This window comes from Drosophila mauritiana, chromosome 2L, assembly GCF_004382145.1.
Source record: "Drosophila mauritiana strain mau12 chromosome 2L, ASM438214v1, whole genome shotgun sequence".
In the NCBI taxonomy this organism is placed as follows: Eukaryota; Metazoa; Arthropoda; class Insecta; order Diptera; family Drosophilidae; genus Drosophila; species Drosophila mauritiana.
The window spans coordinates 3,110,482-3,124,339 of record NC_046667.1 but is presented as its reverse complement, the minus strand read 5'-3'; the positions used below and the strand labels follow the sequence as shown (position 1 = coordinate 3,124,339).

At 43.1% G+C, this 13,858-nt stretch overlaps 6 protein-coding genes and 2 non-coding genes across 8 annotated transcripts; 4 read left to right on the top strand and 4 right to left on the bottom strand.

Annotated features, from left to right (window-relative positions):
* Nucleotides 1–683: 683 nt before the first annotated feature.
* On the bottom strand, nucleotides 684–1,247 carry LOC117147200. The gene is made up of 2 exons (XM_033314013.1): nucleotides 882–1,247; nucleotides 684–816 (listed from the first exon to the last, which is right to left on the bottom strand). The coding sequence occupies exons 1-2, from the start codon at nucleotides 1,126–1,128 to the stop codon at nucleotides 695–697; spliced, it is 369 nt and encodes a 122-aa protein (XP_033169904.1). The 5' UTR covers nucleotides 1,129–1,247; the 3' UTR covers nucleotides 684–694.
* Nucleotides 1,248–1,292: 45 nt separating this feature from the next.
* On the top strand, nucleotides 1,293–1,817 carry LOC117147194. The gene is made up of 2 exons (XM_033313999.1): nucleotides 1,293–1,640; nucleotides 1,708–1,817. The coding sequence occupies exons 1-2, from the start codon at nucleotides 1,295–1,297 to the stop codon at nucleotides 1,815–1,817; spliced, it is 456 nt and encodes a 151-aa protein (XP_033169890.1). The 5' UTR covers nucleotides 1,293–1,294.
* Nucleotides 1,818–2,035: 218 nt separating this feature from the next.
* On the top strand, nucleotides 2,036–2,117 carry Trnas-aga. The gene has a single exon. It is a non-coding gene; the product is annotated as a tRNA-Ser (tRNA).
* Nucleotides 2,118–2,309: 192 nt separating this feature from the next.
* On the top strand, nucleotides 2,310–4,079 carry LOC117148149 (gastrula zinc finger protein XlCGF52.1-like). The gene is made up of 2 exons (XM_033315383.1): nucleotides 2,310–2,397; nucleotides 2,454–4,079. The coding sequence occupies exons 1-2, from the start codon at nucleotides 2,390–2,392 to the stop codon at nucleotides 3,742–3,744; spliced, it is 1,299 nt and encodes a 432-aa protein (XP_033171274.1). The 5' UTR covers nucleotides 2,310–2,389; the 3' UTR covers nucleotides 3,745–4,079.
* Nucleotides 3,944–5,263, top strand: LOC117148158 (zinc finger protein 501). The gene is made up of 2 exons (XM_033315395.1): nucleotides 3,944–4,028; nucleotides 4,097–5,263. The coding sequence occupies exon 2, from the start codon at nucleotides 4,164–4,166 to the stop codon at nucleotides 5,181–5,183; it is 1,020 nt and encodes a 339-aa protein (XP_033171286.1). The 5' UTR covers nucleotides 3,944–4,028; nucleotides 4,097–4,163; the 3' UTR covers nucleotides 5,184–5,263.
* A 141-nt stretch (nucleotides 5,264–5,404) lies between these two features.
* Trnas-aga lies at nucleotides 5,405–5,486 on the bottom strand. Its single transcript has one exon. It is a non-coding gene; the product is annotated as a tRNA-Ser (tRNA).
* A 124-nt stretch (nucleotides 5,487–5,610) lies between these two features.
* LOC117139660 (abhydrolase domain-containing protein 2) lies at nucleotides 5,611–11,027 on the bottom strand. The gene is made up of 5 exons (XM_033302129.1): nucleotides 10,586–11,027; nucleotides 7,478–7,647; nucleotides 7,061–7,415; nucleotides 6,646–6,995; nucleotides 5,611–6,587 (listed from the first exon to the last, which is right to left on the bottom strand). Exons 1-5 carry the CDS (start codon nucleotides 10,738–10,740, stop codon nucleotides 6,421–6,423), a joined length of 1,197 nt encoding a protein of 398 aa, XP_033158020.1. The 5' UTR covers nucleotides 10,741–11,027; the 3' UTR covers nucleotides 5,611–6,420.
* A 480-nt stretch (nucleotides 11,028–11,507) lies between these two features.
* LOC117139652 (probable tyrosyl-DNA phosphodiesterase) lies at nucleotides 11,508–13,666 on the bottom strand. Its single transcript, XM_033302116.1, has 5 exons — nucleotides 13,503–13,666; nucleotides 12,902–13,448; nucleotides 12,452–12,841; nucleotides 11,799–12,396; nucleotides 11,508–11,738 (listed from the first exon to the last, which is right to left on the bottom strand). Exons 1-5 carry the CDS (start codon nucleotides 13,576–13,578, stop codon nucleotides 11,607–11,609), a joined length of 1,743 nt encoding a protein of 580 aa, XP_033158007.1. The 5' UTR covers nucleotides 13,579–13,666; the 3' UTR covers nucleotides 11,508–11,606.
* Nucleotides 13,667–13,858: the final 192 nt, after the last annotated feature.

Genomic DNA, 13,858 nt, shown 5'->3' with positions numbered 1-13,858 from the left:
GTTCGAGTTTAATACATTTTTACAAAAAGTTCCACGACAATCAATAAATTGATAAGCAACTGCTGCAAGGTAAACAAAAACGTCCTTCATCAATAACACCTGTGCAAAAATATTCGATAATTTTGGACTTCGGCAAATAAAAATGATCAGCTGCATAAACTAATATTTAATAAAATCAATAAAGCGGGTAAATAATTGAATAAATATATGGGTCATTGTACTAAAATGTGGATCAACATTGTCAGCTGCTTAAACTAATATTAAATAAACTCAATAATCAGCTGTAAAAATGCCGGAAAATAATTAAATAAATACATGGGTTATTGTATTAAAAAGTGGATTATAATATTTACTTATATGGATATTGAACCCGTTTAATAAAAAATGCCTTTGATATTTTCAGGCCATCGATTTGAAAATACTTAAATGCCTTTTTCAAAAATGGGGTATAACATTTTATTATTTTGAATAATATACACTTTTTAGAAAAGGAGTAAATATTTAAGAATTTAAATAACCATATTAATAAATGTACTAAATTAAATTAAATAATAATACCACCATAACCCTTCTACTTGAAGGTTCAATCCGAATTATTCGAACGATATTATAGTATATCTCTTTAGGCTTAGTCCATAAAATGAAATACGGCACATGGAGTGATAAACGATAATTTTGACGATCATACATTTATTTAAAAACAGACATCTTTAAACTTAGACTTGCAGAACAAGTTGCAGCAATTCGGGTGCTTGTGGGTGTTGACATTGATTTCCAAACACTCCCGGCGGCTTCGATTGGGCAATCTAAACAAATCTGCAAGAAAGTGTGAGTGTGAATGGATTGTGAATTTTATCAAGGATATGAGTGTCCGAACTTACTTAGCTTATTTCTCTTGTCGCGCACTGAATTGATGTCGTCGATTTCTTCAGGACATGTAAGGACCCAGTTGCAGGGCTTGTCCCACTCGGAGCAGGTGAAGTCGCAAACGCATTGATACTGAAGTTTTCCCTTGCACCGGCAATTCGAGTTCGTGACCGCTGGGCACAGGTTTTGGGAGCACTGGGCTGAGACCAGATCGGTGACAACAGCAAGGAGCAGCACGCTCAGCAGAATCTTGGCAACCATTTCGAAGACTTCTCAGATAAAGTGCCAGGAGGGTCAAGCCTTTTATAGTCTATCGCGGCTTAAGGAGGTCTATTTTTACTTTGGCAATTGTGTAAATATAGGGCGATATGCGGGTATAAAAGCAGGCTGATTTTGGGTTGATCATTTGAGTGACCTATTAACCAACATGAGGGCCACACGAGTTCTGCTGATTTTCCAACTGCTGGCTTGCCTAATGGCCGTAATATCGGCCTGCAACCAGGGCTCCTGCCATCCGTTCATTGGCCTGAACAAGTGCAATGGTAATGGCTATAAGGAGCCCAAACTTCCTCCTCGGGATAACGCCTGCTGCGGTCCCCATTGCGTCTACCAAGGTCCAGGTGGTGAAAATCCCGGTCGATGCGACTGCAAACCCGTGAATCGTTGCATCCTGGACACGCATTGTGGCAAAGGCGTGGCCTTCTACTTCGTATGCAAGTCAGATTGTGAAATGAGAAAGGAAAATGAAGCTCGCCTGGCAGCTGGATATGCCCGTGAGTATTTAGATAATTTGACGAGTTCGTTTGCTTACTTATATAACTATTTTTTCCATGTGGATAGGTCTTCTTTCATTTCCGTGGGGCAAGCAGAAATGCGAGGGCATGAACTACAAATGCGGCATCAATTGTTGCTGTCGTGAAGATTGTCCTAAACGGTTTTGTAAATTTTAATGCGGTCAATAAAGGTTATTAAAAAAATTAAAACCCGTGTACTGGAATGAAATGGAGAAATTAAAGCGATTTGTGTGTCACATTCAACTTGGCGCTCAAATTCAAATAACACACACATGCAGTGTTGTCAAATCCGCAAGATTCCGAAATGTGTGCTCACAGTGTTTCATTCTCCATGCAATCAAAATTAGTTGCCAGTTTGCCCAAACAAACCAACAGCAGTCGTGGCCGAGCGGTTAAGGCGTCTGACTAGAAATCAGATTCCCTCTGGGAGCGTAGGTTCGAATCCTACCGACTGCGAGAAAGTTACAAATTTTTTATTTTTTTACATTCTCGACTATACTAAGCATTTCTGAGGAAATGGTTAAATTATTATAATAATTATTATTTTGTGTGCTGTTTGTTTACAAGTAGTTCATTCTTTCATTCTCCACGTACACAAAACACCCTATACTCACTACATTGCCAGCCGTATGTTATCGATAACCGATGAGAAAACATCTGTTGTATTTTTATAGAAGAAGGAAACAACCTACCATATCTCATATTGAAAATAAAAATTTATAGGAGAAATGAGAGCGTAAGTATCTGCTTTTGTAGATGTGCGTATCCTAAAGTCCTATCTCGCCATTTCAGCGCACTCAAAGACAGATGCCGAGTCTGCCTTGGGTTCAGTGAAAACATGGTCAACATTTTCGAGGCAAAACAAGACCTGCGGATTTCAATAGCACAAATGATCTCTGAATGCACCGACTGTGGCATTGAAAAAGGGGACACTCTGTCGGAGTTGATTTGTACATACTGTTTGGAGGATGCCCAGAGTGCATTCGATATCATCAGAAAATACGAGCGCAGCTACACCATCTTCTGTGAGGCGCACGATGCGGTTCTTGAAGAGGATTTCCTAGACGGAGAGGTGTACACAATAACAGACAGCGAGAGTGGGACGTCGCACGATACCAATTGGAACCAAAAGTGCATCAATGCCGATGAAATCTATGAGATATCAGAAGATGAATGTGATCAAACTGCTGATGCAAAAGGGGAAGACTCCAATAATAGCGTCGACGATAGTGGTCATTCGAAGAATCAGCAACATGATGAAAAGGAACCGAAAGAAAATGGCATATTGGACAAGGATGTCCAGGGCACCCCACCAAATGAAAGTGGTGCACCTGATCATCAGCAAGGTGAGACTGACACCGAAAAAGTGACTTCCGACGACAGTGAATGTGTTGGGAGCGGTGCTCGGAAGGCATACAAGTGCTCCCACTGCAGTAAGTCCTTTGCTCATCGATCGACCTTCGAGGCGCACATACGCGTCCACACGGGAGAACGACCATTTAAATGCCCCAGCTGTCCGATGATCTTCCGACTGAAATCCTTTCTTAAAAGGCACAGCATCCTGCATTTGGGAAAACGACCTTACACGTGCGACATTTGTGCCAAGTCTTTTGCGGACAAAAGTAACCTGCGCCAGCACAAGATGACACACACCGACACTCGACCCTTCGAGTGCCCTTTCTGTCCGAGTTGCTTCCGTTTGAAGAGCCACCTGGAGCGCCACACCAAAGGTCACACGGGCGAGCGGCCATTTAAGTGTGACCAGTGCGGTAAGGCCTTCGCGGTACGCTGTAACCTCGTCAAGCACATAAGGACCCACACCGGAGAACATCCCTTCAAGTGCTTAATATGCCAATCGGCCTTTACGGCCTTATCGAGCCTCAATGCACATACGAAGATCCATTCGAATAAACTACCTTTCGAGTGCGATTGCTGCGACAAGCGGTTTGTGGATAGGCTGCGTCTGGCGGAACATAAAATGACCCACTCGGGGGAACGAACCTTCAAGTGTCCTGACTGCCAGTCTTGTTTTTCAACGTCATCAGACCTTTACCAGCATGGACTGGTACACAAGGCAGAATGACCTTTAAAGTGAAGTGTGAGGATTGTTTAGTCCTTAAGAATATGATTCTTTTTCGAAGGCAGGCCAAGAGTCACGACAAGATGTTAATAATGTAATCTTATTTTAGCCATAAGCTCATTTACCAAATACCAATTTATTATAATTTTTTTGTTTTTTGTTATTCAAGAAGCGGTTTCAAACTCGATAACAGTTCGGTGAAATAACATACATATTCTTTTGCGCCTAACAGCCCACTGTTGTGGGAACAGGGTGATCATTCCCCTAGCAATCTGAATGCTAAAATGGTAAACAAACTATTTCCTCTGATAAATAAAACATCTCATTTAATTTTAAAATATCTAAAATACCACAGCATATTTGTAATGACGTTTGATCGATTTGTAAAGGCGGCAAAGTAAGATTTATTCAAATACAGGGTAATGGAGAATAAGTGTCGAGTTTGCCTGGCAAACTCCAAAAACATGGTGAACATTTTCGAGGAAAGGCGGGATCTTCCAGCTTCAATAGCCCATATGATATTCACATGCACCGGCTTCAAAGTTGAAAAAGGGGACTCATTCCCGCACTCAATTTGCCCACCTTGTGTGAAGGATGCCCACAATGCGTTTGCGATCATAAAAACTTACGAACGCAGCTACCAGGTCTTCTATGAAGCCCATGACACGGTTCTCGAGGAGGAACTCTCTGAGGATATCATCGAGCTATCAGACTCCGACGAGGCAATACTCATCGATGAACAGGAGGAGAAACTCCATTTGAGTGAAAACAAGACACCTACGAATGAAGTCAGTTCCCAGGAAGAATCTAAAACTGCTCACTCCGAGGAAGTTTCCGATGATAAGCGTAACGTCTGCACACAGTGCCACATGTCCTTTCGTAGACCTGGTCTCTTAGGGCTACACATACTGCGACACCACACGACGGACGACACCATCAGCACGCACGCGGTCAAAGGAGAGTTAAGGAAGAAAGCCAGACAGCTTTCAAAGAATTCCTCGTACACCTGCCGCCTCTGCAACAAGACCTTCTGCAGCATATCAAACTGTCGCCGCCACCAAAAGATCCACACGGGGGAAAAACCCTTCGCCTGCGAACTTTGCCAAAAGCCATTTGTGGATCTTGCCTCCGTCAAAAGACATCTGAGGACTCACACGGGCGAAAGACCCTTCAAGTGCCTTACCTGCCAGTCGGCCTTCTCGGGTGCATCTGCTCTAAGGCAGCACATTCGAATTCACACGGGAGAAAAGCCGCACAAGTGCGACATGTGCGATAAGTTCTTCCGGCATCGGTCAGATCTTCGAAAGCACATGTGGAGCCACACCGGAGAAAAGCCATTTAAGTGTTCCCAATGCGAGCGGTGTTTCCGCCACCAAAAAAGTGTGCGTAAGCATGTGATGCTTTGCCATAAGGACGAGGTCGAGAACGCGGCTACATCTTAAGCTTCATTTAGTTTCAACATTTAAAACACTTAAACAACGCTCAATAAAAATGAATCCCGGTCTGGGCTATATTTCAAAAACGTTATTTTTCCAATAGTTTACGCTTGCAAAAGCGAAAAAACAAGTCTAGCACAATTTTCTGAATATATAAAAAAAAGAAAAAATTAATAAACATTAAATTTTCTTTTCTTTAAAAATTAAAAAAAAGAAACTCTTGTCATCGCAGTCGGTAGGATTCGAACCTACGCTCCCAGAGGGAATCTGATTTCTAGTCAGACGCCTTAACCGCTCGGCCACGACTGCTCTTGCAACGAGTGATGTAAAAACCAGTGTTAGCTTAGGTGTAGAGAAACTGTAAAGTAGAACTGCTAACCGATTTAACAGCGAAATTTGAAATGTGCAGAAATCAAAAATGAAATTAAGAAAATATTTTTGTCCAACTGTTATTTATTTGTTTTAATGTACATTTATAAATACGTTTACAAATACATTTATAAATATTCCTCCATACTCCACTACATTGGTAAACAAATCGCGCATCCATCTGACTTGGTAAAGTTCAGAAAAAGTATACAAAAATGAAGCCGACGTTGGGCAAACTTTCATTTGGTTTCTCTTTGATTTCCGTGAAATGCATCGTAGTACAAAATGAATAGTCAAAATCATATTCACACTTACAAAACGAGGTCTACACTAAGGCAATATTCTTGCTATTTTATATGCTTGTGGTGCGGTCGAGGACTTATAATTTATAATTACTGTCATACATCGTATATTGTGTGCGGCTTGTGGTGTACATTTCACATATAAAAACATACGTAATTAAAACCTGTTAGATCACAAAGGAAAATGCTAATAAATAGGAATTTGCTTAGACATAAGTACATGGATACATGTGGTCGCGTTTACTAACTAAGGTACGAGTTCAACTGATACATTGTATGTTTGGCTCTTCGAAAAAGTCATTAAAAAGCATAAAAACCGTTGTCAAAAAACTGCAATTTCCGTTTTAAATGCACTTTGCAAAAGTATACATCAATTTATGTTTAACTGCTTGCGCGGCTGATAATTTATAATTGCTGCACAACGATATCATATGTTAGAACTATATGTATGGGGTCTTTCGGGCTCTCTTCCGTTCCGATGTTCCTTTAAAGATTCATATCCGACAGCGACAACCAATTTTGACACAGAAGCGTTAAATAGTCGTGTGTGCGTGTGAAAATAGCGACCAGGCCTAAGGGGCCACCTTGCCCACTTCCTGCATCATGACCAACGACCCAACCATAGCCACAAGCGTGCGGTCCAGCCAAGTGACTGGGTTCGGGTATAGGAAGCCGCCCTCATAGAAACCCAGATGACCGCCATGGGCCACCTCCACATAGGCGGTGTTTTGGCGCGTCGCTGAGGGAGAAAAGATTGAATAAGCAACGTGATAGCGAGGAGAGAACTGTCTACTTACTGGCATACTCCTTGATGGGATGCAGCAAATCCTCCGGGATCAAGGGATCATCCTTAGCGTTGATGAAGATCATTGGCTTCTTGATCGTGTCGAAGTAAAACAGCGACGAGCTCCACTTGTACAACTCCTGGGTGGAGGGAAAGTTGTACACTCTCCGCGTGTAAGCCTCATCCAACTCGGGCAGAGTGGCAGCCGCGATGATCTCGCGCTCGTTGAGATTATGCCGAGCCTTGATCTCGTCGGACAGGAGGACATGTCGATGTCGCAGGATAATGCTCTTCACGTTCTCAGTCATGATGTATAGGTAAAAGCGGCGGAAGTTCTGCCAGTTAAGCAGCCACTTGGTGCCTCTGCAATATAAGTACTTAGTATTTATCTCTGATTTCCTATATAAATAGTTTTAATATCAACTCACTCGACGGCATTGTAGCCTTGGCATATGGATATGCCTCCAATGACCTTGTTTGGCTTCGTCTTCTGGTCCTCGCCCATGTACTTGGTGACCAGATTGCCGCCCAGACTGAAACCAACCGCGACAATTCGACTTTGGCGGTACTTCTGGTGCAAATGCTCCACCATGGCCGCGAAATCCTCCGTGTGGCCGTAGGTGAAAATGCGCGTGGAGGTCACCTGGACACTGCGCAGTGCGCCAATGTGATTTAGCACCGCACAGCGGTATCCATTGCACTGGGCCAAGTGCACGAAGGTGCGAATGTACACCGATTCCGAGCTATTGGCGATGCCCGGGCATATGGCCACCGTGATGTCATCTATGCGAGAGATAGATACATTTAATACAGGCAATGCATCGGGATTAGGCTGCCTAACTCACCCTCCTGTTCGTTGAGTGGCTGGTACAAGTCGTAGGTCAATGTGGAGCCATCCTTCAGCGACATGTAAACACGTTCACCGAGTGGCCAGGGACATCGCACTCGGCCAACAATGCTGTGCAAGACCGTCTGCACATGGCCACTAAAGCCCCAAAGTCGCGGGGGAACGTATCTGAAAAGAGTGAAGAGAATGGGATTTTTAAAAGTAAGCACGACGTACTTTAGATTCTTTAATCAGCAATTACGGCAACATTTATAGTAATGTTGATTAAGCTACTTCTCTTCCGTTGGCCACCTATAGTAGATATATTTCATTTTATTCCGAACTTGTTTGCCCTTGACATTGCACTCTGAATTATGGCAATAATAAATCTGCGCACAATTGCTTCCAGTTTAGTTAGCAGGCAATTTGCCAATTTTGCGCAAATACTCGTATTATTCATACAAATTGAATTTTGATCTGAGTCCAAGTTTTTTCAATGCGATGCCTTACAAATTCGAAACAGAATGCCACCAAATGCACAAAGCCGCAATTCAGCAAACAGCATTAGAACCAATTGAACCTAATTGAGTGCACGCAGCTACACCAGAATTAGATGGAGAAAGTCGGATGTTCTCTGCCAAAGGTACTTTCAATTGAAAGGTATATTTTTAGAATTTAGAATAAACAGCGTATAGAGCTATATGGGGGTTTATTCTTCATCAAAGCCTTTTTTTTCAAATCAAGCCCTATTTGATTGAGTTGATTTAAGCACTTTGCTAGTCATTTCCCTGCGTGCATCAAGAATCATGTCAGCCGTGCAAAAACGTGATACAATTTTGTGTATCCACTTGTGAGCTCAGCAACAGTAGCCATTCAATTAGTATCAATCAAAGTAAAATGGTGAAAAGTTTGTGGGCAGGGGCGTGGCACTTTGAGAACTGGCACAAATGCCGGCGTATCTGGCTTTTCAATTTTTAATCAGTTTTAAGCATGAATTTCCGAACAGTAATCAATATGAATGACATCGTCTACTTAATGAATAATGCCCTCGCATACATATATGTAGAAATATATCGTTAAAAGTTAATGTGTCGTTCGGGGTTCGCCAGCCAAAAGGCAAAAACAGCTGCAATTCTTTCCCACCTTCAAGTTGTCAGCTAAAAACGAGCAGCACACGGTGCTAATGAGTCATCCACCTGGGTTTCTATCAACGCCGCACCTCTAAAACAATCGTCTTCGCGGAAATTAGAAGCCTGTGGAACCTTTTGACACTTGATCTTTGTCCAACATAAACTTACTATGTTAGTGTTCTTATAATGGCCATATAATCCCACGTTTTATGAGCCTACTTGGCAAATTTTCTACGTAACTATTTACTTAACTTAAATACCCTTTTTTATAATATGAGCAAAAGTAACTACAAGTAAGAATATATGTACAACTATATAAATGCATCGCCTATTGAAAATAAAATCCGAAAAAATTAACTACTCTAGAAAACGAGCTCTATTGTTAAAATTTCTATAGCATTTCTAATCTTTTCGTGGGCAGAACAAATGCACAGGAGGATGACGGAAATTAACAGGCCCTCCGGTTTCTTAGCCTAGTGAATCTCACCTTTCAACCGGTTTGTCAGGTGAGAAAACACAGATGAGCGGGGGTAGAAAGCAGCGCAGCCAGTCGAGAGAACTCTGCTTACGCAATCTTTGTTGTCAAACAAAAGCGGCAGACGACTGGGCAGAAAGCCAAAACAAAAAGCAAAAACATTCACAGGTAGTGCCGGCATTTGAATGGGCCAAAGTGCCAAAAAGAAAGAAATCGCCGGCAATCTTTTCATTATCAACCTATATTTCCATACACAAACATATACAATATATGTATCTTGAGGAAACCCCACGCGATTATCGAGTGACAGGGAAATTTTGTGGCCAAAATCGGGTTGCTAGGCGTTAGTCGCAGTCTCAACTGCGTAATTGCGCTGCGAACTTTGAGCTATATTGTTATTAATCCTTATCGCGCCTGCTGGCAGACGTCTTGAAAAAAAAGTAAATTAAAAACGAAAGAAAAATTCCATTTATTTATGCGGCTTCTGGTCAACGAAAGAGAAACGCCACGGGCTTTCACAGATTTACACAAAATAATGCAAATCGAATGAAAATTTTCCAGCCAACGAGAAATGTTTATCAAGGAAGTGATAAAAGTTAATGAATATTTGTGCCATTAAACTTGATTTCTCTATCGGTTGGCTGCTGATAACCTTAGCTATACTGGCAAATACAAATCCTAAGTTAAAACAATTTCTACACACAAGATAACCTATTGAAATATTTTTAGCCTGTGACCGCAGATGTACATATATAATGAGTAAGGGTTACTGTATCACTGATAACGAAACCTCAGACAGGAAGGAGTGCTCTCTATTTTATAGAGGGGTGCATATATTGAACACACCAACCATTTTATTGGCTGATAGTGCACATGAAAGTGTTGGAATTGCATTTAATCAATGGATTTGTAGCTGCATTTCATAGATATAGATAGTAGTAGGAGCACAGGCTGATGAGTTACTGAATTATTTAGACAGCGACATCAGTTTTATTGACTAATTGCCATTCATGATTCAGTCGCCAGCTGGCAAATTCGACGAACTGCGTGAAACAATGGCTTTTAGTTTGCACATGCTACTTAATTGGCGGTTTAAAGTAATTTGAGGTGATTGCTGATTTGCTTATCAGCGAACCTGACTGGCGCAATTATGAAACCTGAGGTAACTAATATTTTGGCGCGACTGTGATGCTGATGGCATAGTTAGCAACTCAGCTGCGATGGCATGAGCAATACAATATTCTACCAACTTTATTGAGCTCCTTGAAACATGAGTGGTTCACAAATGAGATCATAATTACCATATGCATGATATAATGATGATATGTAAGGATTAAAACAGGAAATCCATAGTTCAGTTTTGTACTACAATATCGATTTCGAAGGATGTAACCCAACAAGAACCGAAGGCTGCTATAAACTTTGGCCACACCTGTGACCCTGAATGTGTTATGAAAATGAGGAAAAAGACCAAAGGATGATTACAACATGATTTCAAGCTGATTGTGTCCGGATTACTTACGGTTCCCTTAGGACGGGCGCGATCTTGTAGAGGCAGTCGAGGAAGTGGGCATCCAGGCACCATACACTCGGCTTCAGCGGCTGGCTGTGGACATTGAGGATGCGGAACAGGATGCACACGATGACGGCGATGACGGTGAAGAAGGCGGTGGACATGGTGGCGCTGGGTGCTGCGAGTTTCTAGCCAGGATCCGAGGAAGTGGCCCGCCTTGTCATCCAATCGAGCTCCACTTATCCTGCGATTTGGTGCACCTCCTTGCGGCTTCTCTTCGTGTTTTGCAGGGCAATCCGCGTTGCGTTCGTCCTTTCTATGTGCGTTTACTACGTTTTTGGGCTGGCGTAAATAAGTTAACACTTTCCACTGGAACCGGATTTAAATGCTGCTCGAAATTTCCGAAAATTCGCCTGCTGCGATTTTTTTCAACTGCCAGATATGGTGTGACCGCTGGCGAGGCCATGCGAAAATACCAACTGCGTGGGCGGTGCTGCACAACTATCGGTTGCGCACTTGTAGTATTTTAAGCTTTGGCGCCAAAATGTACGCATTTAAAATGCTGGCCATAAAAAAGTATTGGTTAATTTATCATTTTTAATGAAATGAATATATAGCATAATGGCTGTGCCATTACAAATTTTGGGTTTGTTTTAAAAGTCTAAGTAATGACAATAAGCTGTGGTATTTTGTGCGTGTCTTGTAACTTTACCATCTCTAGTCACCAATAAAAAACAAACATATTATTAAAGAAAAAATGCGTAAATGCGCAAAACGCCGAAACGAGATCAGGGGTTTCCTTACGAGCGGCCTCCAGTAGATCCGATCAGCACTTGGAATCCACGAATGTCGCCAAACTCTTTGCGAACTACTTCTCCGTAGTGAAAACTGACTGAACTCGATGGCAAACAGAATTAGCACTCCGACCCAATAATAACTTAACTTTTCTTTAATTAAATGTACAGTAAATAAATAGATATTTTAAAGAAATCAAAGGAATTTGTGAGGCCTTGAAAGAGGTATCTTAATCTCAACCTTGTAGGTAATCCATCAGGAAGGGCTTATCATCTGGAGCATAGGGCGTCAATGGAACGTCGTATGGTAGTGGAAACGCGGGCACGCCATCACGATTGTTGCCCAATGGAAAGGTGTCCTCGCCAGTCTGGAAAGCAAAGAGCACTAGTTGCAATGAACTTTGATTCAAAAATCTCACAAGACCTACCACAAATCTGGGCAGGAATAGGACGCCAGCCTCATAGTTGGCGATCCTCAGGCAGGGTTGGATATTCGAGCTCTTGTTGAAGCAGCCCCAGGCTGCCTTCGAGAGATTCGCCGAGGTTAAAACGAACCAGTACACCGACTGATCCTCCAGATTGAAGCGCGTATAGCTCTTGATGTGCGGCATTGCGCGCGAGCGATAGCGATCGCTGGACTTCCACTGCTGCAGATAGTCCTTGAGCCAAGGCTGCTTATCGTTGGTGTTCTTGCCGTAGGGCAGACACCCGCCGCCCAGCATTCCATCATGACTGCCCGAGACGTTGCCGTAGCTGGGATAGATCATCTTGAAGGGCGGCATCTGGCGCAGCTTGCCCACAGGCGTGGAATCCTTCTTCAGGCTATTAACGAAATCCTGCTGAATCCAGGCCTGCACGTTGGCTCCCAGGCTGCCGATGCTCGAGCTCTGGCAGACGACCGATATGCGATCGTCGATGGGCGCCGCGTGTTTGGCAAGCAAGGAGGCCAGGCGGGCGTGACCCCACGGATGACCACGCACGCTGCCCTCGCGATGACCTCCGGGCACAGAGCCCAAGAAGAAAACGCTGCGGAGGGAAACAATTGATAGGTTAAAGCCACAATACTTAAGTTGTGTCCTACTTGATGGCACTGAAATCGCTGTTTCGAATCCTTGCTATCCAAGGCTGCAGCTGGCTTATCTTGTACTCCACCAAGTACAGCATCAGATCCTGTTTGAAGCCCGTCAGACTTTCGCCAGCGCCCGTATCCGCATCGACCGGCAGAGCAGGCAGCTTGGGACTGATCCACAGGCCCTGCGTGCGGTTGTGCCAGTCGTCCTCGTATAGATTGGCCGTGGAGATGACCACCCGCATGGAGCCATCGCTGTACCCGAGGAACATCATCTTGGTGTGCGAGGTGGCAAAGGGCGTGGGCATCTTGACACGAATGGCCGTGACCTGCTGCTTGAACTTCCCAATGCTAAGCAGCTCCGGCGATTCGTCGCCGTAGAGCAGCAAAAGTGGCTTGTCCCTGCAAGTTGAGAATTTTCATTACCCGATTAAGTAGTTTAGTTTATTACTTATTACTTACAGTATCCCGGCAAAGTAGTAGTGTCCCAGAAGCCAGCCAATGTCCACCATAAAGTTGATCTGAACGGTGCTCTCAATCTCGCCCAGACTCTCGTCCAGGATTTCCTGGAGCGTTATGCTCAATGGCTCCGAGTGGGTGGGCTTGGAGTCTGTGATCGCAGTGAGGAACATGTTATAGGGAGCTGCCCGCTCCAGCTTTTTGGCCATTCCTCCCTTTTCGATTACCACAGGTATGTAATCCCTGATGTTCTTGGCATTCAGCTTCTGTTTTTTGGCCAGATTTGAGGTGTCTTGGGAAGCAGCTGGCCTGGAGGTTGAGGATCCACTCGGCTTGGTATCCAAGGACACTGAACTCGAGGATCCACTGGCAACCGGAGCAGTTACTGCTGGTTTTGAGCTAGAGGAATGTGCTTTCTGCTGCTTCTTGGCTGTCTGCTTGGGAAAAAGTTTCTCCAGCAGCTTCAACTGGGTGTGGATCATCTCGCTGGAGTACTGGTCCGGTATCTCGTAGTCCCCCGATCCATTTCCCTTGGCATAAATCGCATCCACTGAATAAAAAGACAAATGTAATTTAAGGCTCCATTTAATTGGAATTTACTTACGGTGTGCATGGGAGAACTCGCCAAAATGAATGGGATTCTTTCTGTAGCACTTTTCACCATAAGGACACTCCTTCATGTTGCTAAATATTTATTATTTGATGACTAAAACAAACACAATTAATACAAATAGAATTTCGCAAATGCTGTGCAAAAAAAAAAAACAAAGCGCGCTCAGCTGGCGATGGCAATTAATCGATTGCAAAAATACCGTTGGCAAATTAAAAAATATCAAACTTTTGCATGACTTCCTTTAATTTAATTCAATATCAGCAAATATAATTATAGAAAAATAAGTCACTCACATTACAGTTCCAAAAATTAATTTACACATAACATCGATAACTCAATATATATTT

What these genes read in the sequence shown, in the direction of transcription:
- LOC117147194 (XM_033313999.1), top strand. Translation starts at nt 1,295, where the DNA reads ATGAGGGCCACACGAGTTCTGCTGATTTTCCAACTGCTGGCTTGCCTA. An exon ending in CCTGGCAGCTGGATATGCCC is followed by an intron (nt 1,641 to 1,707) that starts GTGAGTATTTAG and finishes CCATGTGGATAG; the next exon opens with GTCTTCTTTCATTTCCGTGG.
- LOC117139660 (XM_033302129.1), bottom strand. Translation starts at nt 10,740, where the DNA reads ATGTCCACCGCCTTCTTCACCGTCATCGCCGTCATCGTGTGCATCCTG. An exon ending in GCGCCCGTCCTAAGGGAACC is followed by an intron (nt 7,648 to 10,585) that starts GTAAGTAATCCG and finishes CACTCTTTTCAG; the next exon opens with ATACGTTCCCCCGCGACTTT. An exon ending in CAAGGCTACAATGCCGTCGA is followed by an intron (nt 6,996 to 7,060) that starts GTGAGTTGATAT and finishes CTTATATTGCAG; the next exon opens with AGGCACCAAGTGGCTGCTTA.
- LOC117147200 (XM_033314013.1), bottom strand. Translation starts at nt 1,128, where the DNA reads ATGGTTGCCAAGATTCTGCTGAGCGTGCTGCTCCTTGCTGTTGTCACC. An exon ending in CGACAAGAGAAATAAGCTAA is followed by an intron (nt 817 to 881) that starts GTAAGTTCGGAC and finishes ACTTTCTTGCAG; the next exon opens with ATTTGTTTAGATTGCCCAAT.
- LOC117148158 (XM_033315395.1), top strand. Translation starts at nt 4,164, where the DNA reads ATGGAGAATAAGTGTCGAGTTTGCCTGGCAAACTCCAAAAACATGGTG.
- LOC117139652 (XM_033302116.1), bottom strand. Translation starts at nt 13,578, where the DNA reads ATGAAGGAGTGTCCTTATGGTGAAAAGTGCTACAGAAAGAATCCCATT. An exon ending in AGCGATTTCAGTGCCATCAA is followed by an intron (nt 12,397 to 12,451) that starts GTAGGACACAAC and finishes TTCCCTCCGCAG; the next exon opens with CGTTTTCTTCTTGGGCTCTG. An exon ending in TATTCCTGCCCAGATTTGTG is followed by an intron (nt 11,739 to 11,798) that starts GTAGGTCTTGTG and finishes TTTGCTTTCCAG; the next exon opens with ACTGGCGAGGACACCTTTCC.